Here is a 26,957-nt window from a genome sequence, read left to right as displayed (position 1 = left end):
ATAATAGTCGGTCCGCATTACCACATGTGTTGGTATTGCACATTTCAGTGTCATACTCCTTTTTAATGTAATGCGTGACGTACTTTCAACCCTCCGATTTCCTATCAATGTATATTTTAATGTCGTTTTCCCATATTTTAAGCAAAGAGATGAATTGCAAATGACATCATGCCGAAGTCTAAGGAAGCCTGGCTATATTAACTAAATATAGGATGAACAGTTTTCCTGGCAAATATCTCAATAGCCTAAATCTATTATACCCTCACCCTTCTTGTAAAGAAAAACTATTGACCAAATCTACGACAATGTGATGACTTTTCATTCAGAATTGTCAACTTTCTTTTCATCTGTGGCAATATCACTTCAGCACCTGCTTATGGATTGTTCATATCACAACTCATACGTTATGCCAGAGCTTGCCGAAACTACGCAGACGTTTTGTATCGCGCTAGAATTCTAACAAATAGGCTTCTGGAACAGGGTTATGTTGCTAAAAGTTTGAAATCATCACTCGGCGGGTGTTTCTAGAAAAGCAGAGGACGCTTACCCAACCGGTGCACCTGGTCTATGCTCCCAGATTTTTGTGGAGTTGCTTACTTGCTTTTTTACTTTGCATGTATGATTTTAGTTACTTAATCATGTTAATGTTCTTTGTTGTATATGTCTGTTTTCCATGCCTGGTCTTTGTCCCTGGATTACATTCTTTTGATTACTGTTAAAACCCTGGTTACCTTGATTATTCCTTCAAACTTTAAGTGGTGCTATATTGCAATCACCTTGTCCGTCAGTCCGCTACTCTATTTTGTAAAAAATTTCTCAGCTGGTATATAGCTTTTGCATGATAATTTGTATCGTGTCTCTCTTTTACAGATGGCTCGCTTATTCACACGTACTTCTTGTTTGCCGTAAGACTTGTAAAAATGATATGCAAAAAAAGATGATGGGCGGTGGAATTCCTAGCACGACGTATACGTAGCGTAAAACATCGTGGTTGTCTCTAAAATTAATTTAGAGTATAACATCTTTAACACAGTCCTTCGTTCCTTCATGGTAATAACTTGAGTGAACGACATTATGTTAAGGGAACGACATACTATCTTTAGTGAACAACATAATAACTTGTGTGAGCGACATAATATCTTGAGGGAACATGATAAGTTTTTAGTTGGAAGGAATAGTTTCTAGAGGGGATAATATAACCATCTTGTGAGAAAGACATATTATCTCAGGGAACAACATAAATTATCACATTTAGGGAACGACGTAATTTTTTTTCACAATGCCTTATTTCGCCGCCGTTTATAAATCAGCTGCATATGTGACAATTTTTTTCTGAATAACATCAAACATTTTTTTAACAACATCAAACAATCAAAATTGGGTAGAAAATGAAAGCCTTTAATACAAAGATTATAATCCTTATGCTTTCCCTGATTTTAATTTTCGCCAACGTCTTCCCAGATAAGTTACAAGAATGGAGATTAGACATAATTAAATTATATTCATGTTTCTTCCTACATCACTCTTATATGTACGATCGAAGTGATGTTCCCGAATTTTTTTTTCAATGGTTGTACATGTACCTATTCTACTCTATTTATATGCTAAAAACTAGTACTGTTAGCACAATAAGGCGCGTCAAGAAATTCATTAAAAAGTCGATCCAAAAATTTACAGACATAATCCATCATGTATGAAATTGGCAAAGTTTTCCACCATAAGCGTCCCGACTTTTAACCCCTTACGTACTTAATTGAGTGTGAATATTTCTATTACTCAAGTTACTGAACTAAGTTAATGTAAAATTTTCCGAAGTGCCCATCTTAATTATTGAAAAGTGATGTATTCACGCGCCAATTTCTGGAATAATTGAAATACGTCCGCTGATGACGTAATAGAAATAGAAAAAAGGAAAATGAATTATTATTGTTGGCTTCAACTTCAGAAGCGGATATAGGAATGGGGCGTACACCGTCACACCTCCGTGGTTTTCTTTCTAATCAAACATTCCCCACCCGGTAAACGGGAAAGCTAGTGGTGGATCCAGAGTGAGTGCAGGCGGTTGGCATCAAAACATTATTGTATTTGAAAATTTGACAAAAAATGGCAAATTATGTCCTAGCACCCCCGCCCTTTCTGAGGAACCCCGGCTGGCACCCCTCCTTTTCAAAGTGTGGACCCGCCTCTGAAAGCGCACGCCCAGCGTTCCGGAAGTTGACCGGCTTTAGGTTACAGACCACCAATTCAACCAATAAGCATTTGGAACGTACGCAAAAATAGTCCTACGCAGAAATTACCCCTGTTCCTCATAGTACTGTGAAAAAAGTTCTCATTACATGTTAAGAAATTAAACAGTTTCTGAAAGGAAAAACGAAAAACATTTCTGTACATTTTATAGGTGCATTTTACTTCTTGTGATGTGAAGCCTAATCTCCATAATGATTTCTAAATATACCCCTATCTTGTGAAAACACTGGGATTTCCCATGCTATTTATAGACCCTCCACTTCCGGTGACCAGTACTGCACTGCAAGTCTGCTAACCCCACATGCCATTCTGAGGATTGTGAGCTGACATGTGTAGAATCATGCTGATATATAGTCCTCTGCAGGTTAAACTTAAGATAAAGTCCAGAGAAGCCATCGAATATTGTGAAAGTAGCATAGAAGACTATGGGAAGTGGAATTAGTGGTTTCTAGACTTAAGGTAAACGAAATGTCAGCAGGGAAACGTGAAAAGACAAAAATAATATGGAGTAGGTATATCACCTTTAAGCGAACACAGCATTTGTTTTCAGTATTAGGTTTCCTGCAAATGACAAAAGCAGCAAAGAACGTTAACAATTTATATTCATTTGAAATAAAAGAACGTTGACTATTCTTATTCATTTGAAACTTGAGTCAAATAATCATAAACAATATATTAGACTTTGAGATGAATTTTTAATATGAAATGGATAAAAAAAAAACAGTTTTTGCATGGACACCGTCTTAGCCCTCTTGGCCGTATTATTTACGGAAAACCTGACCGCAAACCATAGTGGTGCACCGTGTTGGGGAAAAATGTAAGGTTCCTTGCACGTTAAGTATACTCGGCGTCACATAAAATTGTTAAATGTTAAAATTTGAATAAAAATAATTTCTACGACTTTATTGACACCTACCGTCGTTTAAATTGTCTTAAATGACTTGCTAATTCGTTTAGCCAAACGGCTTCTCCCTAAACAAGTCGCTTATTAGCTTAAATCATGCGTAACAAATCCTTACGGGAAAATCCCATACTAATATCCGCCATGTTGGTTTCTACGGGACGATTTGTTACAAAAGAAGTTCGTAAGTTCCCGTCGAACTCCGGTGGCAATCGTCTGCTTGATCAACTTCTCGGTATTGTACGTTGTTCGCGTAAAATAAATCCGAGATATCCGAAATAACGCCGAAATGCATTCTGGGTTCTTCGGTTTTTAGACAAACCATTTAAACGTAAACAACATCTCCTAGCAACCTGATCACTGTAAACATGGCCGACTTTTTACAATGTAAATATTGGCACCGAGAATTAAAATCTGAACGGAATTTAACGATTCAATGTTTAGGGAGAAGCCGTTTGGCTAAACGAATGAGCAAGTCATTTAAGACAATTTAAACGACGGTAGGTGTCAATTAAGTCGTAGAAAATATTTTTATTCAAATTTTAACAGTATGTTATTCATGTGACGCCGAGTATATAGTAGTGTTTGTTAAAATCATGCAAATTCTGTAAAATGTGATACATCTCAAAAAAGGCTACATATTTTTATTTTTTGTTATTAAGTTGCTTTGTAGGTTTATATGATGAAATGTATAAGAATTCATCCCAACCAGTCTGGTCTTATGAGATAATCCACATTGAAAATCCAACAGTTTCTATTGTATTTTAGTGTCATGTACAGAGTTATCTCCCTTAATTTTGAATTTTACAGCGCATTCTATATGGTTTTTATTTCCTAAGAGCACAGGTTATATGAAAAACCACATGTTAATTTCTGTTTACTATCACATTTTAAATAAAATATAAAAATAAAAATATGTAGGCTTTCCAAACATGAGTCACATTTTGCATGATTTTTAGGTGGAGTGCTACTTAAAGAACCCTGCTGTGGTATTCGATAGGAGAAGGAACATTTGCCCTCCGCCACAGAAGGTTCAATTGCCCAACCCTACCTATCCCTCCCTTTTTCCAGTGGCAATCTAAATTTGTCGACCCCATTATCCTTGTGTCCCATCCCATGTTTAATTTCATCGTTTCATGTTCATTTTATCCTCCAATTCTTGTCATCGCCTGAATATAGCTGAACTATTGCTGCTCGGGTGTTAAACCCCAATTATCAGTCAATCAATCAGCCGTATTGTTTCGTATAAATGTAGTACCATCCCCTTCTTGTAATTGTGGACATTCTTTAGAAGATTGCATCCACTATTTTATGGAATGCAATTTGTATAATGATCATAGAAATTCCCTGCTGGCACATTTAGGCGGTTTTAACGTAACAATAGAATTTCTGTTGGTTGGTGACGAAAGTCTTACATACGATGAAAAAAAAACCAGATACTTTTGCTTATGTTCATCGTTTTATCCAACGAACTAAAAGGTTTGAATAATTATACTACATGCATGTATATGTGAAAGACTCACGTTTCTCCCACCCGCCTTTTGCCAGACCCTCCCCCTTTATTCCATTTCCCTGTTTTGGTTTAATATCGTTCATGTTAATTTACATTACCTCTTCCTATTTTCTATTATTGGTATTTTTAGTTATATTTAATTGCCGCCATTATGCATTCTTTGAAATCATTATTTGTATAGGACAGGACCTCCATAATGTTGTGATAACGTCCAATCCCCTTGCTTGTATTCTTGAGCAAATACCAGGGAACCAGGATATGGATCAGGACGATATGTTCTCATCATTCTGCACCCCGCTGACTTACACGTGTATGTTACCGTAGAGCTCTTCGCTTTCGCTGCGGTTTTGCCGCAGCTTGCGCTATGCTCGCTATAATTCCGCTAAATAAAATACGAAAACTTGTCATTGGTCAAGCTCAATGAAACAAATTTTCCAACTGCATGTACAATCATTTTTTTAAGGAAGCGTAGAACAGTTTATATGCATGTAATAATACTCAGTTGGTAACAGTGCAAATGTTTGTATTTGAAGGGAGATTATTCATACCCGCCTTAGACAGACTTGAAAATTTCACTGACGGTTGAGTCCCTTTAAGAAATTTGAAATGTTACACGGTAGAGTTAGACAGATAAATATTTTGAAGTTTTATGTTCTAATTGCAAATGTAATTTTAAGATCGGTTAAACTATATTGATATGTATGTTTTACGTATACGGCATGAATTACGTGTACATCAGCGCTTCGTGTCTTGATAGTTTAACCCACTTTAGTTGATATTAACCATAGATAGCATATATAACCGAAGTGCTTACATATTACATGTACAAATGTAACTAAGTGCTCTATTTGAACAACGAACATCTTCTTATATTATTTGACAGCTGTTAATTTTCATATTTTTTCTTGTAAGTTATAATCCCGTAACTTTTTATCCTTAATAGAAAATTGGTCTAAATTTAAACCGTCCTTCACCGATAGTATTTTACTTCCCGAACTGGTCGTACTCCTTAATGGCGTTGGTTTGATGCCCAATTCATCGAAGCCATAAGCTATTTGTCCGTTGGAAGCCTAGGAGAGGTATGTCTTAGTCTTTAGTTCATCTTTAACATCGCATAAATAGACTACATGAAGTGATTTCACAATTTTGTTGTTTCGTTTTTAGATTCGCTATGTATGAATGAATATACACAACGAAACAATGTATGGTGTTCGATAGACACTACGTGGATATCAATAAACATAGAATCTTTAAAATTAGTTTTCGCTTGAGATTAGTTAATACTCATTTACATTTTAAGATATACATATACGTCCATAATAATTCATTCTAATTTATTAATTTCAGTAATTTATCCTTCAAACGATTAAAAATGCTTGGGATATACACAATACATCCTGTACATTACAGCGGCAGATCCAGATACTTTGAAAAGGAGGGTTGTCAGCCGGGATATCTAAAAAAAGCGGGGTGCGTTAGGAAATTATTTGCATTTTTTTTCAATTTTACTCAGGAAAATGACAATTTTTTTCAATAGAAAGGGGGGCAGCCCCTGCACCCCCTCCTTGATTAGCCACTGCATTACTGGCATTGTCAGATTATACACAATAACATTGAGAGATTAAAGAAAAACAGGAAATGACTCTATGCTCGTATAAAAAATGCATCAATGGTTTGTTTGACACCTTATATTTTATTAATATTTTCAAATATATTATTCTTCTATTGAAACTCGTCTAGAAAGCCTAGATGGATCTTTTTAGTAGACTATAAAATTGAACTGTCTTCAGAAAGCTTTTTTTATATTGTCTCATCCCCACGCTAGAAAATAAAAATACGTGGCAAAGTATATATTATCTGGACTTGATGCTACGACATTATAATAGTCTTTGTTTTAGAAGGGAAAAGCCCTAGTCTCTGAATGATTCTGGAAAGAAACATCTTCTATTTTGTTCTGTTCAATTATCATAGCAGGAGCTAAGTATTCAGTATATGGGGGAGATTCCAGGCTAATATCTAAATTGTGCACGAAATTTAAACAAAGTGTGGTCTGTGCCAAGAAGTAGCAAATTTTCTAACAATAGGGGATCCGTACCCGGTATCCACCACCCCCTGATCTGCCACTGAATATGCTATTACATGTTCGTCTGTTTTTATTGTGTGGGTCTTTATATACTAGTCTTACTAAAGCAGACCGCTGTATAGCTTCTTTGTTTATCTTTTAAAAACACAAACTTATGATTAATTATAATACTGCCACAAATTTATCTACCATTTTTAAGAATAATAAAGTGGTGTCTGGTTGCTAAGTCCTAAAGTGTGTTTAAGTAGCTCTCCAGCTAAGAATCATGCAAAATGACATTCATTGCTAAAACGCCTTCATATTTTGTTTATTTTTAATATTTTGTTTAAAATGCCATAGTAAACAAAAATCAACTCTCGGTTTTTCATATGATCCGTTTTCTAACGTATTAAAAAATATATAGAATGCACTGTAGGTTACAAAATTAAGGGAGATAACTCTGTAAATGACACTCAAATACAATAGAATCTTTTTGATTTTCATTGTTGATTATCTTCTAGGAGCAGGCAGATTTGAATGAATAATTACACATTTCATAATATATACCCATAAAACAACTTAATTACAAAAATAAAAATATGCAGATTTTTTGGGATGTATTACATTTTACAGATTTTGCTTGATTCTTACTTACAAAGACCACTTCTTAAAAAGTTGGAGCAAGGAATTTAAGGCACATTTAACATAAACACACCAAGTGTATGTTACAAAATTTTAATGTTATGTGATCCTTTACTTCTGGAGACAGTGACCAGGATTATCTGTCTATAGCCAAATTGCCCAAATGGATTGAAATACCATAACAAAGAATATAAATGAACAAAATTGAAAATTGAAGAAGTACTGTAAGTGTAGGGTCTTGCAATGTTACACATACAAGTTTTTTTTGTTTTTTTTATTATTATTAAAAAGCAAATTGGTGGAAAAAAATGAAACTAGAAATGTGTTGCTGACTTTTTTCAAGCTTTGAATAAAAACGGCTAAGGTTTCACATGTTTGCAAGTATTACACTCACAGGTACGAATGCACTTTGATTTTTGCACATAACTTTCCTCTACATATACACTTATTACAGTTTCAAGAACTTTTGTAAGAAGCTGCTCATACAGACTTACAGACGGACTGGCTGATCAAATATGTTCATAATGTACTCTTTTAATGGCTTTTCTTTTACAGACCCTAGTGTTTGGAATGGTTTATTAAAGCGACAATGGCACATTTAGGCAATAGTATATTTGTAGTGGGTATAGACTTTGGAACAACTTATTCTGGTTACGCATTTGCATCAAAACAAGACTTTCAAAGTGACCCACCCAAGTTCAGCACTAGCTCCTGGCAAGGGAGCAAACTCTTGTCATTAAAAGCGCCAACGGCATTATTGCTAAATAAAGAAAAGGAGTTGCAGTCGTTTGGATATGAGGCAGAAAATCAGTTTTCAGAAGTTCTAGCAGAGGGACAGCAGGAAGACTTTTACTATTTCCATCAGTTTAAAATGATGCTTCATGATAAGGTGTGTACGGACACTTCGACAAAGTTATACTATTGACCGAGTCAAAGCCTGGATTTATTTGTTCAATATTACGCATAGTACTGGTGATACTTGACGTTACACGTAGTGAAAGTGGCAATTTACAAGCGTTTTAAGACTGTGTTTTCTATACTTTTACAATAGTTAATTATTTAATGATTAATGGTTCATTTATAATATTAATATGAAAATAATCCTTAAGTAAGATACTGCTATTGTATTTATGCACTGGAAAATATTCAACTGTAAGATGTGCATGGAAGGATCAAGTTCAGAACATATTATACAAATGACACTGCAGAAGCTAAAAATATATACTACAACAGTTGGCTTGGTGAAAGGTTGAAGAAGATTGGGTTAGATTTGCAAATGCCATAGACAAAGTTCCACAATAGCAGCAATTTTGCATCCCTCAACAAGAAGCATTTATAACATAGCATTAATTTCATTTGTTTTTCAATGTCATCAAGGGCAAGGTCACCTACAAATCGTGTATCATATGCATGATTTGTTTCACCAAGAAGAAGTATTTTTATCTCGTTTGCACACAATAACTTATCAATGTATGGATCTCTGTATAATGTTCCATAGAATACATTTAATCACAATCAGAATTCAGATCTGTCTCAAGTCCATACTTTCCTAAAGTGTTTACATAGAGTTCAAAATCTGTATCATATCAAGCATGTGTACCGCCCGTCGAAGCATTCTTATTTAAATAGACGTTAATGGAATGACAAATTACAGTTCTAGTTACAATTGTACAAAAAGATAAACTGAATATATATGCCTCCTTGTTTTTGTTTTGTTTTTTTCCCTTTATTTTTTAAATTAATATCCTTATGCAAAACACCATTGCATACTTTTCTTACATATTCCAGAGAGTCACACGATCAACAGAAATCAAAGATGTCACTGGAAAATCAATGGAAGCGATAAAAGTTTTCAGCATAGCTATAAAATTTCTTAAGAGTCAACTCCTGAAAAAGATCCAAGAGAGGCTTAAGAATGCTTTGCAGGATGACGATCTCTATTTTGTGTTAACCGTTCCTGCCATTTGGGATGATCCCGCTAAACAGTTCATGCGCGAGGCAGCAGAAAAGGTTCGTTTATAGTTACATGTACATGTACAACACAACAGAATCACGAATTTGCCTGACACGGCAATAGTATTTGACATTTATAGATACTTTCAATCATTATTATTATTCGAAATCCATGTCTATATTACATGTACATGTAACAAGGATTCCTCGACTGCCGAAACATACAATATGTTGCCAGTTTGGCTAATATATCGATCTACATGTACATGAACATGCATATTTAAAACACTGACGCCATCCCACCTTCCATGCAACCACTTCAAACTGGTTCATTAGACATGTCTTACATAAACACAATGGCCGAGGGGTATTGTGATCAGCATCTAAGCTGTGGAGTGCACTTTTTTATCATCCTGTCGCCGACAGAATGGCGAAACCAGGGATACAGTAACGCTTCTGTTCGGCTCTTCTTGTAATACATGTCCTAGCCCAACTTAATTCTACTTCGTATTAAAATTTAATATTTTTTCTGTGAGAAATACATCTCCAGAGTCTTTCAAGTCAATCTATCCTATGTTTGTTTTCATAATGTTTAAAACAATTAAGAAGAATTTATTTGATACTGTTCGTTGCTAAAGATACATATGATCTTGTCTATCGTTCCATATCAAAGTATAAATTAATGTATATAATTAATTATTGTGCTTTTATAGGCAGGAATTAAAAAGGAAAAACTTGCAATTGCCTTGGAACCAGAAGCTGCCTCCATCTTTTGTCAGAAATTAAAAACTGATCGAATGGAAGGGAAGAATGATTTTAATGAAACTGTAAAGGCTGGTATGAAATATATGGTAATTGATCTTGGAGGTAAGCACATAAACTTTCATTCTTGTTCGGTCGTCTTTCTGTTTGCCTGTCTATATAAATATTTGTTGAGGATAACATGTAGCATGCAGAAAGATCATAATTGTTGGGTTCTTCAAGTAGAGATATTTCCACTTTAGCATGATTTTTCAAAGTATAGGCTCAAGTCTCAACTTCTGAAATGCTTAATAAATTTTGACGATCTTTATAGGTAGTGTAATCTATAATGGTAAGTTGTTGACCGGTATAAAGTATTTTTTGGCCAGAGTCCAATTTTAGAAAGAGGTTGTACATTTCCTTTTGTGAACATTCTTACCCTATTTTAGTAATACATGTAATTAAGTACCAGTCCACATTAAATTCGGACACTGCCAATGGTAAAGTGATTCATGGTGTAGAAAAACCCACCAAACAAATGATGCATTTTTAGTCTACATATGTTATACTTTCACAAAACAATAATAATTTCTGCTTTCAGATCTGCACTTCTAAGAAAATCATACATTCATCTCCCACTAAAATCAACCAAATGATATCAAATCAAGAACAATAACTCTTTCAAAGTGACTATTTCATGTACAATCTGTGTAATTTTTATCTCAAAAGTGCAACAGCCAAAAGGAAAACTAAGACTGGTTGTGTGATTAGTAACTGTTTCTGAACAAAAAATAAAACCGAATTCGATGGGTTTTTGACATGCATGAATCACCATCTGTCTGATTTTTAGATCTACACTAACTAGAGCCTTTGCTACTTGTGCGAGTATTGCCCACATTATAAAATTCTAAATTATCTTTATTTTAACACAATTGAATCATTGATTTGTTTATTGAAATTGACATGTAAATGACCGGGACCCAGAGGTAGGGGGGATAGATGTACATACGGATACATTTTGTATATGGCTAGAATGGATCTGTTTTTCATGTCACGTGATATCAGGTTGGGTCTAATTTAATAAGGGTTGTAAGTGTATTTATGGGTCACAGGCATTAGTTTTTGGATATAGTATATCCATTATATCATACGATCAAGGCATCGATAATGTGAACCCTTACATGTCTGGTGGATCTTTTATTTTTGTATGGTAATATAATAACATTATCATAATAACATTTTATTCGTTTTTCGTTTACTACATGTATATATACTTTGAATAAGCTTTCGGTAAGAATGTTTGAAGTCTTACTCTCTTGTTTAATTATATTGGACTCACATTTACTAAAGCAGCTATATACAAATCGATTTTTTTTCACAGAGCTTAATACATATTTTATACGTGTACGATTTGTGTTTATTAGAAACGATAATTTCTATTCGAAAATTTTCCTTTCCACTACAAAATAAAGATTTTCTTCCGTGTAACGAGACAGGCTGAGTTGTTCTGATTGAGAGAAGCGGATCACGTTGTGAAAATGAACTCTTTTCTGCAATAGTTTATGACTGATGTTCATGCCATAGTTTTAAATTAAATGTGTTTTTGTTTTGTTTTTGTTTTTTTTTCTTTTTCGTTTTTTTTCCTGTTGCTATGTGTTTATTATTATTTTTTTTCTTCATATTTTTCATTATTATGTAACAGTTTTCTACGATAACCAAATATTTTATTTTTATTAAGCACGAGCTGGAAATTTCCAAATCATGGGCGCCTCGCCTCGTCGAAATTTTAAGATACACAAGGCTGAGCTTCAATGCGTAATACTGTAAATTTAAACTTGTCTCAGAAAAAAAAATCCATTTATAAATGATAGGAAATAGCATGTTAAAGAAATAGATTTTCAATTACTTGTATCTATGCATAATCGTTGTTATTAAATCCCAAACCCTCAGTCGCACTCTAAAGCATGCTTAAAATCCAGAAATATTTCATGACACAATATCAAGTGGCATTTTAAATGACGTATGCATATTACTAGACAAACTACACGTCTTCATTGGGATTTGAGTTGCACCTACATTTTCTTCTGCAACACGTTAAATAATACGAAAACAATTGTTTTAGGTGTGACTAGTGGTGCACTGATCCTAGACAGAAAAAAAAACAAAAAGACATTGTGAAATTATAATTATAGTATACTTAGTCAAGTTGTCCGAATTTCCTCTTGACCCTGCAGTCCTCTTCTTTTTATACGACCGCAAACTAATTGCTTTCGTATATTGGTATCATGCTGTCGTCATCCGTAAACAATTCCAATGTCGTTTAATAACCAGATTGCAATTATATAGATCATTAGGAAATTATACCACGATGTGCCATACCACAGAAGGAAGCCTGGGATTGATTTTGGGGTTGGTACATGAACTGTATAGGAATTAGTGGTCATAAGGGGGGGGAGAAACTAGCAGTTTCTTGGTGTTCGGACAATAACTTAAGTAAGACTTAGTTTGAATGGATCTCTTTTAGATTTAAGCACAATGTGTCATCTTACAAAAACAAAGTTGAGGTTAGGGGTCACAAAGAATTAGGGGTATTAAAAGGCACAGAAACCAAACATTTTCTTGCAGTGTTAATAATTTTTTTTTTTATTGGATCTCTTTGAAACTGTACCGTAAGGTGTCACAGCACCAAAGGAAGGCTGAGATTAATTTTGAGGTTTTGACTGTTTTGGAACAATCATTTTCCTGATGTCCAGGCAAAAAGTTGAGGTCTCCAAATTATACCTCAAGGTGCCGTACAATTAGAGGAAGATAAGGAATGATTTTGTAATTTGTGACTTGTACAGTTAAGGAATAAGAGGTCAAATGGGACCACATCATTTCTGGTCATATTCTAATATCCTGTGTTAAACATTCAATCTCAATCCTTGTTCACAGCTGTATCTCATAAGCTTGAGTGGTGTGTCCATACTTGTTGGAATTGAACCATGTATTAAAAATTGTGTCAATAGTATGTGCTAATTATATTATAATATTTGTCCATAACATGAGGTAAAAAACTTAGGTTAGGATTGCACAGCACATAAATTGTTCTAAATATGTTTAGGTCTTACTCGTTTGATGATTTTAAATGTAGGTGGGTCAAATGGAGTGGGCATTGGCCCACCTCTTGTGAAATTGTTAAAAAATGAAGGTGACTATATGACTATTTTATGTCATAACCTAAAAATATACACATAAAGAAAATGTGTAGTACAATACATTTATATATTAAATTGTATTAGGTAGGTGTTCATTGATATGCTCATAATATCAAAGCTTTGTCGCATGTGGTCTTACATAAATGAAACAACGGGTATGTTTTGGAAAGTTTATTTATTTAAATTATGGATATCAGGTCAAATTAAGGAAATGTTTAAACTTGGAATAGTTTTATTCTCTGTCGGAATAGTATTGTGTCAAACATTTTTTTAAAAATCTCAATCCAAATTCTGAACTGTATTAAGCTTGATTGACGTGTCCATATTTGTCCAACTGTTCGACCACTACAGTAATATTAAGCTGCGCCTGCGAGCATTTTATTTATTTGGATATTGATATGTCGAGTTGGGGTATCATTGAGTAGGGTTACAGAGTCAGCGGAAATTCAGACAAATAGTATACATGAACATGTATAAGGTCTAACATTTCGAAACAAGTGCCTGTGCCCTGCACACGTGATTAATCATGGAAACTTGACTTACAGCACATACAATTTTATTATTACAGGTGGGACGGTTGACATTACTGTTCACCAACGTAAACCGGATGCCACGATAGAGGAAGTAGTGCCACCTAGTGGTGGACCATGGGGTGGTAAATCTATCGATGAAGCATTCTACAAATTTCTTGAAGACATATGCGGATCTGGAGTTTTGAAAGAACTCAAAGAAGAAGAACTTGAAGATTACATTGACCTGTTTCGAGAATTTGAAACCAAGAAACGGTCTATAAAGACTGACCAAACTAACAAGATTGTAATAACTCTCCCAGTTTCCTTGACAGAGTTGGTAAAAGACAAACATAAGAAGTTTGAAAATGCCCTTGAAAAATCACGTTACAAAGACAGAGTTAACTATGCAAAACAAAAACTGCATATTTCTCCCGAAGCATTCCGGGATCTTTTCAAAAACACAATTACAGAAATTATTAAACTGGTCGAAAAGTTGTTGAATGATAAGAAATTGTCAGATATGAATACTATTTTGATGGTTGGTGGGTTTTCAGAATGCGAATTGGTACAAGAAGCAATCAGAAAAGCAATAGGCAAACCAAGGAAGCTAATCATTCCAGAAGAAGCCGGTCTAGCGGTGTTAAAAGGGGCTGTCCTATTTGGACATCAACCCAAAGTCGTCAGCCAACGTATCGCTAGATACACGTACGGAATCCAGAGTTGGCCTGACTGGGATCCTGATATGCATCCCGAGACCAAAAAAGTCAACATCAATGGCCAAGTCAGATGTAAAGATGTGTTTTTTAAATATATCACAAAGGGAGAGCGAATCCAGAGTGGACACGAGGTGTCCCAAATTTTCCAAGCGTTGAAACCGGAAGAGAGCACACTTGAGTGCACCGTATACATATCATCCGACGATAATCCGCGTTACATCACCGACCCGAGCTGTCAGCGTCTCGGTGTACTTACAATCCAGCTCCCACCACATTCCCCAGGACAAACAATTGAAGTAGAAGAGACACTTATATTTGGTGACACTGAAATATTATGTCGAGCACGTGACCTCCGAACCGGGAGGATTTCGGAAGTCCAATTTGACTTACTATAGAAAATTATGGCCACATTAAAATTGAAAATTTAACTGCATGACATTGTAAAAAAATTATTGTGATTACTTACAGTATGATTTAGAATGTTTTACTTTTTATAGAATGTACTGGATTTATTTTAATGTTGTGGGTTATTTGTGCCACTTCGTTTCAGGGGTTCAAATTATTGTAGGTCCGACGTTCAGAACCCTCTTTTTCAGACCAAGGACTATCTAAATTCTATTGGCATAAGTCATGGACCTTCAGTACCTTACATCAGTTATAAATCTAATGAGGACCTTTCGATTTTAAATAAAGTTGTTGAAACGTCCATTCTGAAGAGCAAACTTAAAACCTTGGAATCTTAAGACTAGGGAACAAAGCTCGGACCCCTCACTACATCTCAATTTTTAAGTATCAACTACATGTAATGTTATTGCAGATTGTAGGATTTTATTTCCTAAAACCGCACTGTTGGTACATTACCGATGCGTCCCTCTTGGATGTCGGAGAGGGTCTCATCCTAAACATTTAATTTTAAAGTGTTGGTTGTGTTTCATGCAGGCGGCGTAGACAAATTAAAGCAACTTGCTATTGGTTTGATTGTCCAATGTATTTCATTAGGGCAACATCATTTTATTTAGAATCATAAGCAATTAGAATTAATACATATACAGAGGAAATGAAATTGTGTGTTTTGCATGTATATATGCATTGCAATTTCAATCGTTTCGCGATTCTAGAATTGTCATACGTACTTGAATCGGACAAAAAATAAAGAACGTTAATTTGTTTGATATGTTATAAAACCGCCATCTTGAAATTGCCGATTGATAGTTTCCTGTGTGTCCACCTATTACTATTTCTTTAAGCAGCTCTTCTCTGTTAAGTTTAACTTTTTGTAAGAATCGGACAAATTGAGAAAGATCAAAAACATGCACGTCAAAACCACACTGAACTGACAATATAATTTCATTCAATGATGCTTTCCCTATTTGCAAAGACTATTATTTGATCTCTGCATCACTGGATTTGCTCAGAAATTTGTCAATAGAATGCTAGAAAAATGAGGTATTTGACAGTTACACATGCATTAGCCCTTGATATTTTTAATTTCAATGTATTTCAGTGAATTTATAACTCGTTACCAAAATGATATGGACAATCTTGTCTTTTTTCTTGATTCTGATGGTTAAAATAGTGATAGTCAACTTAAACTTTCAAACTGTTTTTTTTTCATACCATGTTTCAAACGCAGCCAAATTCTTACAGAGACTGACACTCAATTTAACTTATGATCTACGCGGTTAAAGTAGGTGTTATAGAAAGCAGACGACACTTATTTTTTTCATTGAATATGGTACTCACAACTTTTTCTAAACAGTATACATTGTACGTGGTTGCGCATTTAAATATAGTTTCATTGTTTACATTTTGTTCTGTCCCCGTCATCTCTTTCTGTGTTTATATTTGTCCTTCACCTTCCGAGTTTCGAAAATCGCTTTGCTTGTTGTTTTCCCTGTGACTGGTGGCGCATTATACAATCGGAGTTACTCACCCGTTATTTTCGGACGAATTTGACCTCATTCCTCTACTGAAAATGTAAGTTTTCTCTTAAATGTGATTTTTGTTTTTCTAATTATATGATGTATTATTTATATCTTATATTTACTGACAGACATATTTGCCCAACCTTTATGGGAAAGGCGTAAATTAGGGTAAAATTGAGCAAAGATAGTCAGTAAGAATATTCTTTCCAAAATCACTAGATCCGTGCCCATAGCGTATAGATATAGTTCTGCATGACTATCATTTAATAGAATGGAAGCACACACACACAAGACAAGAACATAACAACAAAAATGGCATTCAGTGTACGTGGCTTTCATTAAAAAAATTTTGTTACTTGAAATAACCACAGTGTTTGTTCTTTCACTTTACCGAATCTGTAATTTTCTTCAAGTTATGAATCGAAGGTCATTCTTACTCTTCACCAAGAGGTCACCGTTAGAAATTCATAACAGATCTATGACTGTTTGCCCAGGTAGAATCCACCAACCACGACCCACAACTATTTCTTTTGGACTTTCTGGGAAGAACAAACGAGAACACTTAAGGTGTCGGTACGTAAATGTATCGTATCATAGTTGTTGAACTTTACAATAACAAATTTTCTTCAATTGGGAATTATCCACGCAATGGGATTGTGTTCCGTACAAATTGATCCTACTGACCTCTCCCATTAATGTATACTCCCTTTGTTCTTCGTTATACCTCACTGTGCCTTCAAACAAAGCCCCACCCGGTTCGGTCGATAACATCAGCTGATAGTCCACATACGCGTCAATTCGGTTCCCGAAAACAACAGTACGGTTTATAACATCCCAATCACTGCTCTTGAAAGTCAAAACTTTTGTAGGAAGAATTAGTTTTGATGCAAATTTAATTTCGCCTATTTTTAAGAGTTCACAATCAGGAAACCTTTCTAATTGTTCGTTCAGTTGTTTAATCATTTGTTCTGCTGACGCAACCACAGTTTCATCTCCTACCGGAAGTATTTTATGGTCTGCGCATGAACACCAGTGTGGTAACATATCAACATCGTCACACGATCGCGATTCTGGAATATCATCCATCAAACTTATTGATCTTTTTATTTTAACTTGTGGTTTTCTTTCTCCTTTGAAATGTAAAATATCCAACAGTGTGGCATAAATATCGAATGGAGTCGTAAGTTTTTTAGCATTTCTGTTCAAATTATCTTTGATTTTCGGGTACTTCCTCAGAAACCAGTCAGGGAAAATCAAAAACATAAAAGGCAACCTTTCTTCTAATTTTCCTATAAATGTCTCCCGAACTCTGCCAAATCTCAGCCCATGGTCACTGAAGAAGAAAATAACAGTTTTATTCAATATTGAATTTTGATTGATTGATTGCAAGAATTCTTCGTACAAACGGTCTGCCATTGCAGCCCGTTCTAAGCGATCATGTGTTAAGCGTGAAATAAAAGTAAAGGCAAAATACGGATCATCTTTAAAAACTGTCATGAATTGTTTCAAATATTTCAGAGTAAACGATGTTTCTGGCCGCCCATGGATGCAATTATGGTCATTATTCCAAAATATCGCCGTTTTTTCATCCTGCTCCATTGCTTGACTAAGATGGCGGTTATAATAATCTGCTGCTGGACGCTCGAACCCAGCTTTATGATAGTCGAATATGGCGATCTTCGGTGCGTCTTCTGCATAAAAGGTTCGATAACCCTCTCTCGAGAATTTATTCCACATGAAATCGTATCTATCGAGTGGAATATCTTTTACTGTCTCATTCCATGGAAGTTCTTCAAGATGTTTACCCGTTGTCATGGGAACAATATTTGGAAATGTATTGTCGGCTATTTTGTTGTATCCCAATAATTCAACTACAGACATGTTTTGAAAAAGATACTTCCGTGTTTTCTTCATGTAACGAACCATATTAATCTGCGAAATCGATTCAACACCTAGCATCATGACACTGAGTTGTTCATCGCGATGTTTAGAATATTTTTGTTGAAGTTTTTTGCATCTTTTCTCTACAAAATCTTTTTTCTGCACGCTTGTGAAGAAGTTGGTATAAATGTATTTCTTTCTATTGTCAAAACACTTCACTCTTACAAACTCATCCTTTGAGTCTAAAGTTGTACTAGATTCAAAAGGTTTGCTTGCATTATTGTAACGAAAGTAGTTGTGTGACGTAGGTTTGTCTATGGGCCGCCATATTGATTCGTATGTACAGTCCGAGAGTTTTTTAAGACGTACAGAGGAATTCACAGCCTTTCTGTTGATAATCAGCTTATTATCTTGCTGATAAACAATATCTTGATCTGCATTGCACATTAACTCCTGATCTGGGGGCAAAAGATGGGCCACACTTGGTGCAAATGGGTCAACTTTGGGAATTTTACAGGCGGTTGTATATACTAGGTAAGCATCTTCTGATGTCGATGAAAAAGCTAAATAATCAACATCCGTAGTTGGAATTGAGAACAAATTCCAAAAAATTAAGATCAACGGTACGATAATAAGAATTCCCACCACCTTGGGTCGCACTATCATTTCCCTGAAAAAAATACATAAAAGGGTTACAACAAGGTTTACCTTCATTGTGCTAGATGAAAAGCAAAGGGATACAAATTGTAACAAATTTGTTCTCAACAGAATAAAAATCTTCTCTCGAAACAATGAGATTATTACAAGTACACAAATAGAATATTACAATATACAATGGACTGGAGCGAGTTTATTTAGTCTGTCCATTTATCACCACTAATCCAAAACGTTTTAATAGGTTTAACACATGCAAAGAATATATGAGAGCTTTGATCACACGAAAGAGTTTCGTTACAAGCAAGTAGAGATTCACGAGTTTTTGATATGACTGTAATCATCCTGCAATTTGCATTCTAAGAAACAGTATCCAAAATCTTCAAACGAATGTCTACATGAGCACAACGTATTATTTTCAAGTTTAACAAGATATCCTTGCGTCGGTTTCACAAAAAGTCGTAAGTGTAAAATTTATCGTAAATTATGACGTCACAGGGCAATTTTAGTTTATGACGTCATTATTTACGATCCAATTTTTCACTTGATCTTGTGTCGTAGATTATTATCCATGAAATTACATGTACATTGAATATTTCAATCACCAAAAACAATATTGCGCTGTTTTATCTGTGTGGAGACTATTGTAATAACAGTATCTGAAAACAACAAATACTTGTTGTGGGTGAAATCAGGCCATCATTTTAGTTTTAGTTACTATGGCGTGATATTGTGTGTTTGTTTTTGTATTTTGTTTTGTTTTGTTTGTTTATTTTTGTTTTGTTTTGCTTTGTTTTGTTGGGTTTTTTTTGTCTTGGTTTTGTTTGTTTTGTTTTTGCTTTTTTGTTTTTTTTTTTGTTTTGTTTTATCTAGTATTTTTTATATTTATGCTCCCATTCCAATCAGAATACAAAGACAGTGACTGCCAGTGAATTTTTTACCGTTTTTTCTGATCTCCATGTTTGAAACAATATTCCATTTAGGTCCGCCTTACCTTTTTTTCTTTAATTTGTCTTTGCTTTCAGTTTATGATTAATATTATAATAAGTTTCCCCCGAAAGCAGTTATTAATCATCCAGATACTGCTGCGGCATCTCAATGGGTTCGTCGCATCAATTGATAATTTTTTAATGCTTCTAGAAAAAGAACAACAAAAATTAGAAGAACAAAATTTAAAAATAGATATTTTTTTAACAAAATCAAATCATATACATTTAAGTACTTCTCTGTCGAAGAATCAGGCAAAATGTGCAAAAAAAATGACACATAACGAAAAAAAAAGGCAGAGATTTATTGCATTGTCTAATTATTTATACCTCATAGCCTCCAGAAGTAATCACCAAAGTGTTTGTAACCGGTGCATTGCATTTTGGCGCATTGACATTTCAAATGGGCGCAAAAATTCTTGCAAATGGCCACATGGTATTTTAACAAGTACATTTCATTTTGGCACATTTTTGAAATAGTATTTTCAAGAGCTAATGTAAGTAAATAATACTTTTAATAACGTTTGCCCTTTAAAGATATTGATAGGTCAGATATAGTTGAAATGCACTATTAAGGAAAATGGCGGGAAAATTCATATTTAATTTATTTAACTAGTAAAAAATACCTACGACACTCTGCTTCAGGATAAATTTAAATGGCTTTTTTGGTTGTTTTATGGATGCAAAAATATCCAAATGAAGAAAAATTATTTTACCACCCATTGCCTGATTCTTACAGAGAATGGTACTTAATTCAGTTTCAGTCATCATTTTAAAAATAAATGAACGTAGAATTTGTGATGCATCCATAGTAAATTTTCAACTCTAAATTTTAAAATTAACAAAAAAGAAAGGAGAAATAACTGGATAACTCATATGTCAATGGTTTGATACTTCTTTTTATAATGGATAAAGTATTGCTGGTCTGTCCGTCTGTCGCTAACATATCCCATAGCTGATTAAAAAAGAAGGCCATATTCACTGGTTCACGGATGTAACTTTGCTATGCAGTCATTTAGATTGACTTAAAATATAATATGGACAACCAATTATAAAGGGATTTTTTTTAATGGCGAATAACATACAATAACCACACTACGCATCTAATGTCACACAAATGTAGATTTGCTTGCATTCTGAGGCAAAAGGATAATTAATTTATTGAATGCGGTCGAGGACTATGCAAGAAAATGGATAAAACGAGAACAAGAAGGCATTGATTCTCTGTAAGAGTGCTTAAAAGTCGTGAGGTCTTTAACGACTTAACTTCAGGGGAAAATCGCACAATACATTTGTTTCTCCTTTCCTCGTTACATTACAACTGACTCAATGACTTTAATCGAAGAATTGTTATCAGAATACAATAGCATAAACACCCATGATTTTTCAACACTGTATACTTCTATTCCTCATACTCAGTTAAAATCCCAATTTAAAAACTTTATTAATACATTGTTGTTTTTTTGACGATACACCTAGATACAAATATATAGTTCTTGGTAGAGATTCATCATACTTTGTAAGAAATAATTCCAAATCATCTTCCAAATATACAGAGGAAGATGTTTACGAAATGCTTGAATTTTTAATCGACAACATGTTTGTCCAGAGTGGTGGACGTGTTTTTCAACAAACAGTCGGCATTCCAATGGGAACAAATTGTGCTCCTTTACTTGCTGACCTATTCCTTCACTCTTATGAGGCTGACTTTATAGCTGATCTGATACAAAAGAAAGAATTCTGTTCGGCTAGGTCCTTTAATCTCAGTTTCCGCTATATAGATGACGTATTATCTTTAAACAATCCTAATTTCGAGGATTTTATACATCGCATCTACCCCAAAGAACTTGAGATAAAGGATACTACAGACACTGTGAAGTCAACCTCATATCTTGACCTACACTTAGAAATCGATCGTAAAGGAAAACTATTGACCAAACTTTACGACAAATGTGATGACTTTTCATTCAGAATTGTCAACTTTCCTTTCATCTGCGGCAACATCCCTTCAGCACCTGTGTATGGAGTGTTCATATCACAACTCATACGTTATGCCAGAGCTTGCCGAAACTACGCAGACTTTTTGTATCGCGCTAGAACTCTAACAAATAGGCTTCTGGAACAGGGTAATGTTGTTACAAGATTGAAGTCATCACTACAGAAGTTAAATGGTCATCATGAACTCGTGGATCCTTATGGTGTATCCATCTGCACCGTGAAAACTGATTTATTCAACGGGTCATTGTTTTCCTTTCCTCGTTTGTCTACCCCGGACTTGACTTTTTATGAGCAACTCGGCGGGTGTTTCTAGAAAAGCAGAGGACGCTTACCCTACCGGTGCACATGGTCCATGCTCCCTGATTTTAGTGGAGTCCGAGTTGCTCATTTGCTTTTGTTACTTTGTATGTTTGATTTTATTTACTTAATGTTCTTTGTTGTGTATGTCTGTTTTCCATGTCTGGTCTTTGTCCCTGGATTACATTCTTTTGATTACCGCTATAACCTTGGTTCCCTTGATTATTCATTCAAAAGTGACGTTGGCTTATTTGTGCATTGGGGATAATTAATATTTGACCCAGTCTTCTACGGGTCCAATGGATAAATAGATAAAGATTATGTTTTCTGAAATTTCTGTCCCAATAAAACGATCGAGGAGTTAATATAGAGTTTGGAAATAGGTTTCGGAAAAAGGAGTTCAAATTCACGATAAATTTAAACAAAACTAAAAAGGGGGTTCGATTGCACCTACTGCAAACCCCCCCTCCCCCCCCCCACACACACACCCTAGGGCATGGTCTAGACCCAATACTGGAAGCGTCATCATGAAAAAATACCTAATGATAAAAAAAATAAATTTTGGCTAGCATTTTCCCAACTTGTTTCAAATCTAAAGATGAAATGAATTTATTAATAGGTATCTCTTCCGCGTACAATATCAATAAATTGAGTCCATAAAATGTCAGGTATATCTTAAGTATCGTACATGTAACCCTTCCCAATTTATCTGTTTTGTGATAGAACGTGTACACTATGAGACTAAGAGAACTTTGAAAATTATCTTTAGAAAATATAATATCATTTAATCGTTTTTTCCCATGCTCATTGCATATTGTTTCCACAAAAAGAAAATGATGTATGGTTCACGTGCACTGGTAGGGTGAGCAGTTTTTGCTGTTCAGAAACATTAAACGAATTATTCATCTTAATGGCAGTGTCATATACAGGAAACGCTATCATGACAGATGAAAAACATCTTACCTCGTATTAAATCTCAAGATTAAGGGTGAACAGCCGATTAAGTATGTCACTCGACAAACTCATTTTAGCAATTTAATTGACAAGCTAAAGATTCCGGTCTACATTTACGGCATTGATAATGTTTAATTTGCTAACGGGATAATAACTCTAAGAGTTCATTAAAATTCATTTTGAAATGTTTGTATTCATATTTCATCGGGTTCCCATCACGTTTGGCCGGAGCGAAAGTCTGAGCATGAATGAAACATTTTACGTTGAATTATACCCCTTATCAGATATCGGACAATATTACCGTCCCGTCCCGCACTTGTACGTGTGATGCTCCATTTCTGAATTTCATACAAAATTTCATAAAAAAATACGATAAGAGATTCAGCAGAAGTTGTGTGCTTGATGTCTGACCATCCTGTAAAATTTCATTACAATGCGTCGAGCGATTTACGTGTAAGAGAAGTTGTGCTTACAATGTATGTGGACAGACGAACCGACTAACATATATTAGTAGGACAATTCCTATTCGCCTTTAAAAATTTATTTGCGAATGGTATTACTAGTTCTCCCAACTGTTCCATGCAGTCACTCTATTTATAGGATCTGGTAACTCTCAATTCTATGATTTTTATATAACCTTTCTGGTCACCGAGTTATCAGATTTCACGGTTTTGGTGCTAGCTATTCTAACTGAAAGGTTCTGAAAGGGTCATCTAAACAGAAAAGAGAAAGAAATTTAATTGATTAAGGTATAATTTTAGATAGATATTTGCATATCTTATATATAAAGACGTAGTTTTCAAATTTAAGCTGATAAAGGTGTAATTGTTGAAACTTTAGTTTTATCAATCTGTGGGAAAATACATCTCAACAAGTTTTATGTGACTACAATATTGGCATTTGTGTTAACTTGATAATTAAAGTTTGCATTAGAATAGCAACACTTACTAGAAACATAAGAATTTGCAAATTTATTATGGAGGAAAGGTATTTTATCATTTGAAATGAGCTTGTTAAGTAAAAGGTTTTAAAGTAAAATACCGAAATGTGCTGAATCTCGAAAATAATTATTTACTTATACTGTTATTAAACCGGTTTTAATGGAAATTTGCTTAAAAAATAAATCGTGTTGGCTTAACGTAATTATATCGAATCCGTCATTATGTTGGATTAACAAAAAACGGGCAGGATATTTCCAAACGAAAGAGGACATAATGATGGTGTGTAGCTTGTCTACTAACCCTATGGATGTCTATATTTTGACACTAAACATATCAGCATTTCCCCCTTAAGGAGGTAGACCTATGGTAAGGGACATACCTCTTAAAAATCATTGGAACGATTATTTATTCAGCATTTTACATCAATCTCATGTAAGCATCAAATTTTGTTTGTTTGTTTGTTGGGGTTTAACGTCCGAGCAGCAATATTTCAGCTATATTCCGACGATGGACATGAAATGGATGATGAAATGAACATGAAATGGTGATGAAATGAAAAATGGGATGGGACACAAGGATAATAGGGTCAACAAATTTTGATTGCCACTGGAAATAGGAAGAGGTGGGTAGGGTCGGGCAATTTAGCCTACTGTGGCGGAGCCCTATGGTTCCTACTCCGGGAGAATACCACAGCAGGGTTCTTTAACGTGCGAGGAACGTGGCATCTTTCGCAACACGATGCACCACTATGGTTTGCGGTCAGGTTTTACGTATTATAGCCTGACAACCCCAGCATGTAACACACCAGGGATACCACATTCCACCACCTGGGGCACACAACCCAAATGCTATGTGGGCAGAGCGCCCTAGCCCCCGGTCAGGGTTCTGAGCACTATTTAGTCGCCTTTTACGACAAGCTTAGCGCTGCTGCAGGCCTATTCTTTTGACACCCTGACCTGCACGGGGCAGCATTAAAGTAACTTAGACTATTTCATTCTGTTTCAAATGAAAGATTGATAGGCTTTGGTGAACTTGAATAAGATACAAATATATCACTGATTTCAAGAATTATATCCCTTACCCTAGGTATACCTCCTTAAATATGATGAGAAGTCTCGTTGGTCTGGCGTCCGTCTTTGAAAAACGCATCCCTTAAATCCGATCTTACCAGAACAAAATATATTAACGAACAAGTCTTTGTAAGGATCATGCAAAATGTGAAAAAAAAAATTAAACATGCATGTCAAAAATCTACCTGCTCCTGAAATGTTCCGTCTTTACTAGTCAAGGGTTACGTACGGCCCTGTTCCCAAAGGGATGGGAACAGTACCTTAACCCTTGTTTAGCGAAGATGGAAATGTCCATTATAGATCATTTCATGACTAATATTACTTGAATAAAGTGGAAAGTCTTTTCTTTATTTTTTCTTGATACTAATTGAAATAAATTTATATATGGCCAAACTACTCTGTCACGGTAGTGGGTTATTACATAAATATAGAATAAATGAATGTTTAACCCATTACCTGACTCTTATATAGACTGATACTTGACTGGTGTATGTAAACGCCACTCGTATCTCTGCCCTTCTAGTATTATGAATTTAATAATATCTGTTGTGTATTGTCTCCAATTAACGATAGTTATAAAAGATAGCTGCATAGAGGAATTTTGTGGTAGTAATTTCACATGAAAATCGACCGTGCGTGCGGAATATTATAGATTTTAAATTATTATAAATATGTTTTAATGTACATATATAAGCTCCATAAAATTGGAAGTGATTTACACGGACTGGCATTGATTGTAGCTTAATTACGGTGATGAACGATAATTAATGGTACGAACTTGAAATGATCTAATGTTTCTACAAATAAATCCCATCATTTGCCTGGGCCAATTATCAGATAAAAGGGGCCACGAAATATCAATGATATGTGTGTTTGTTTACAGGATAGGAATTTAAAAAAGTACTTTTTAAACAAATTAAGCAAAAGTAAAGGTGAAACTAATAAAAATCTATGTAGACAAAAACAAATTCGAGCTTAAAAACTAACACGATAAAATAAAGTACTATCGTAGATATGATCGATATAGTTAGGATCAACCAAATTTAAAAAAAAATCCATTTCCGTAAGTACATGTACATGTACATGTATTTTTAGGAACAAAGTTTCTATTCTAGTCGGACCTCCCAAAATACAGGCCAAAATGTGTACATACAACACGTTGAATCATTCCTTGGTTCTTACTCGGAAAACTTTTCACGAACATACCTCTCAAAGAATATTAAAGGGAAAATAAAATTTTGCTGATTTGAAGAAAAAAGAAAATGACTGTAAAGACCTCCTACCTGTTTATCTAACTTAATACACCTGTCGTGAAATTGTTGACAAACTCACAGTGGCTGTTGTTATCTTATCGATCTTCGGGGACCTAACAATATATAGATAGCTCGCACTCACACAGTTTAGGCTCACACGTGTATCAGGCTAAAGCTGTAGCCATAATTTTGATTTTCTGAGTGGTGGAATTTTCCCCGAGGATAGATCTTTTTTGAAAAATGAAAATTTATTGGAAAACTGTTTCCCATGGGCATGTGATCCAGAATTTTATTTTAATTCCAGATGCTGTTCGTATCATTGACAACAATATAGTTTTATTGGTTGTTACATGTTGAAACGTTTGTTTTCAGAATCATACACCAATCTCAAGTAAGCATCAAAGTAACTTGGACTGATTTAATTCTATTTCAAATGAAAGCTTGAAGGTTTTGTTGAAATATAATATGAATACATACATGTCACTGATTTCAAGAGTTTCCCTTCCTCTAGGTC

The 26,957-nt window shown here is 34.7% G+C and overlaps 2 protein-coding genes across 3 annotated transcripts; one reads left to right on the top strand and one right to left on the bottom strand.

The window, feature by feature from the left end:
- Positions 1–5,604: 5,604 nt before the first annotated feature.
- Positions 5,605–15,002, top strand: LOC148605728 (heat shock 70 kDa protein 12A-like). The gene is made up of 5 exons (XM_088549079.1): positions 5,605–5,740; positions 7,921–8,254; positions 9,154–9,375; positions 10,032–10,185; positions 13,825–15,002. Exons 2-5 carry the CDS (start codon positions 7,955–7,957, stop codon positions 14,877–14,879), a joined length of 1,731 nt encoding a protein of 576 aa, XP_088405205.1. The 5' UTR covers positions 5,605–5,740; positions 7,921–7,954; the 3' UTR covers positions 14,880–15,002.
- Positions 15,003–16,655: 1,653 nt separating this feature from the next.
- On the bottom strand, positions 16,656–26,591 carry LOC148605727 (uncharacterized). Of its 2 annotated transcripts, XM_088549074.1 has the most exons (4): positions 26,474–26,491; positions 23,653–23,892; positions 19,939–20,080; positions 16,656–18,960 (listed from the first exon to the last, which is right to left on the bottom strand). In XM_088549074.1, the coding sequence occupies exon 4, from the start codon at positions 18,954–18,956 to the stop codon at positions 17,001–17,003; it is 1,956 nt and encodes a 651-aa protein (XP_088405200.1). In that variant the 5' UTR covers positions 18,957–18,960; positions 19,939–20,080; positions 23,653–23,892; positions 26,474–26,491; the 3' UTR covers positions 16,656–17,000. The 2 variants fall into 2 exon arrangements, with proteins under 2 accessions (XP_088405200.1, XP_088405199.1); XM_088549073.1 differs by lacking the exon at positions 23,653–23,892 and having other exon boundaries at positions 26,474–26,591.
- Between the last annotated feature and the right edge of the window lie 366 nt (positions 26,592–26,957).

The sequence above is a fragment of the Perna viridis genome, chromosome 10, assembly GCF_037379345.1.
Source record: "Perna viridis isolate PV_CMFRI_1.1 ecotype Kerala chromosome 10, ASM3737934v1, whole genome shotgun sequence".
In the NCBI taxonomy this organism is placed as follows: domain Eukaryota; kingdom Metazoa; phylum Mollusca; class Bivalvia; order Mytilida; family Mytilidae; genus Perna; species Perna viridis.
Note: the sequence above shows the minus strand (reverse complement) of the source record. Positions and strands in the feature narration are given on the sequence as shown.

Bases quoted from the DNA above. Each gene is read 5' to 3' on its own strand.
- LOC148605728 (XM_088549079.1), top strand. From the start codon at position 7,955: ATGGCACATTTAGGCAATAGTATATTTGTAGTGGGTATAGACTTTGGA. The intron at 8,255-9,153 runs GTGTGTACGGAC...TACATATTCCAG, and splicing joins AAATGATGCTTCATGATAAG to AGAGTCACACGATCAACAGA. The intron at 9,376-10,031 runs GTTCGTTTATAG...GTGCTTTTATAG, and splicing joins TGCGCGAGGCAGCAGAAAAG to GCAGGAATTAAAAAGGAAAA.
- LOC148605727 (XM_088549073.1), bottom strand. From the start codon at position 18,956: ATGATAGTGCGACCCAAGGTGGTGGGAATTCTTATTATCGTACCGTTG.